At 34.9% G+C, this 2,149-nt stretch overlaps 1 protein-coding gene across 1 annotated transcript; it reads right to left on the minus strand.

The window, feature by feature from the left end:
- Positions 1–206: 206 nt before the first annotated feature.
- On the minus strand, positions 207–1,082 carry LOC112035372 (early nodulin-like protein 15). Its single transcript, XM_024068205.1, has 2 exons — positions 801–1,082; positions 207–697 (listed from the first exon to the last, which is right to left on the minus strand). The coding sequence occupies exons 1-2, from the start codon at positions 979–981 to the stop codon at positions 345–347; spliced, it is 534 nt and encodes a 177-aa protein (XP_023923973.1). The 5' UTR covers positions 982–1,082; the 3' UTR covers positions 207–344.
- Between the last annotated feature and the right edge of the window lie 1,067 nt (positions 1,083–2,149).

The raw sequence follows: 2,149 nt of genomic DNA on the forward strand, positions 1-2,149 counted from the left end.
TTAGGAATGTCACAAGGCCTCGTTGAGGAAATGAATTTTGATTGACACAGATGAGTTTCAATTTTGAGCTTTGCAGTAAACATCCATTTGTGAGTCTCAATTTCAAGGATAAAATTTTATTTCTATAGTTTAAGTCTCTGTTGCCTCTGTTGTGAAGCCAAATATAGAAAATAAAAAAAGTTCTCTTGAGAAGAGGAGGCTAGAGATTGTATAAAATAAATTTAAATTAATATTGGGATATAATCTGAATCTGGATTACATAAGATATCACAACAAATAAAAGAATGCCCCCCTCCTCCCCCAAAATATAAGCTCAAAATCTGGCAATCACTTTGCCCTCTTTCTCAGAACAACCCCAAAACAAAGATCCCCAATGCAACCAACAACCCGCTCTGCAACTTTGTAGCACTGCTAGTGGGAGCAACAGCAGGACCCTCGAACTCCACCGGAGCAGGAGCAGGTGCCGGAGAAATACCAGTGTACCTGTTTCTTGGAGAAAGAACCACCACAACCAACTTCTGACCCTTCTCACAGTTTCCCTTGGTTCCACTGATGAAGTAGAACGGCCCAGATTGGCTCAGCTTCACCTTGGTGTTCCCATCCTTGTACTCTTCAATGGGGTTAGAAATATTGCAGCTAACATAGCCTTCCTTGTTCACTTGCAACACTGAGTCTTTCCCACTGTCATATTTCCACACTGAGACAGAACCATGAAAAAGGGTACGTCAGAAAAGAAAAAAAACTGATACCATGATTTATGAAAACAAAAGACTATCAATTTGATTGAATATAAAAGTTACCAAGAGAGTCGCCGATGCGAAAACGAGTACTTTCAGCCCATTGATTGAGGGAATCAGATTGAGAGGATGGGATCTTCCATGCATCTGCCTTGCCTCCTACCAAGATTTCTTTAGCTTCACAGGAGCTGAAGACTACCAACAAGAGCACCAAAGCTGAAATAGTACTTGGAAAAACTGCCATTGGAAGGCCGAGAGAAAGAGCAATAGAAGTTTGTGTTTTTGTGAGGTGTGTGTGTGGTTTGTGGGAGAGAGAGAGAGAGTGAGAGAGATGATTGTGATTTGTGATGTTGGTTCAGGTGTTTTGGGGGGTATTTATGGAGGAAGAAAGGTGAAGAAAACTAGCCGTTGGGACCTGCGACAGAGGTCAGTGTGGGCCACTCTGCCTTTCTTTCTGGCCTTTGTACGTTACAATATTGTAACGGTCAATTTGTTTGGCCTTGGGGTACAGACAGTAACGGCAAAAATATGAAGCAGGAGGGATTTTGAACGTTCAAAATGACGTGGAAAGTAGGGAGTCTGGGGAAGAGCAACGGTCAGAATTCAGAAAGGTGAGAAAAAAAAAATCTGAAAAGTAATGGGGAAATTACTTTTAATAGGTTCAAAAATGAGGTGTTTGTCCGTAGTATTTTTATATTTTTGCAGCAAATAATAAATGCTCAGTTGTTATTAGTTTAAATTTAAATTTATCACTGAGATTATTTTTTTATCTCAACAATAACAACTAGTAATAACCTGCCACTTAAAATTTGTTGTGAAAATATTACGAAAATGTTGTGAACATATCATTTCTCTTTTACTTTAGACACCGTATGCACAAATTGGTTTTTAATTGAAATCATGATTTGAAGTAAAAAACTAAAAATGACCAATAAAAAAAAGTTTCACTAATTTATGTTAATAAATTATTTTTAAAATATTTTATGAAAAAATAAAAAAGTGACTAATTTTTTGACAGATTTTTTAATTTTTCATAAAAATTTCTTAAAATATATAATTAATGTATGCTCTTAAGGCATATCTAACTAGACCCATATAAACTTTGAAATATTAAAAATGATCGTGTTATTTCAGAGTCTCTTCTTTTTTTCTTTTCTTTTTTCTTTTTTTTTTGAGAAAGATATTCCAAAGTCAGTTTGAAGTTGATTTTTTTTTTTCAACTTTTTTGTTTAATTTTTTTAGTTTATTTGTTTGTATAAATTTTTTTTTAGATTCCAATCTTTTAATTACAATCAAAATATTAATCAATATTAAGTGCTTGTGGGGTTGGAAAGAAGGATTGAAGTTTAAATCTCTAAGAGGAAGCTCCATACACACACACACACACACACACACATATATATATATATATT

This window comes from Quercus suber, unplaced genomic scaffold (genome assembly GCF_002906115.3).
Source record: "Quercus suber isolate HL8 unplaced genomic scaffold, Cork oak 2.0 scaffold_74, whole genome shotgun sequence".
Classification (NCBI taxonomy): Eukaryota; Viridiplantae; Streptophyta; class Magnoliopsida; order Fagales; family Fagaceae; genus Quercus; species Quercus suber.

Excerpts from the sequence above, each read along its gene's own strand:
- LOC112035372 (XM_024068205.1), bottom strand. The coding sequence starts at position 981 with ATGGCAGTTTTTCCAAGTACTATTTCAGCTTTGGTGCTCTTGTTGGTA. Across the intron at positions 698-800 it reads TCGCATCGGCGACTCTCTTG|TGTGGAAATATGACAGTGGG; the intron begins GTAACTTTTATA and ends GTTCTGTCTCAG.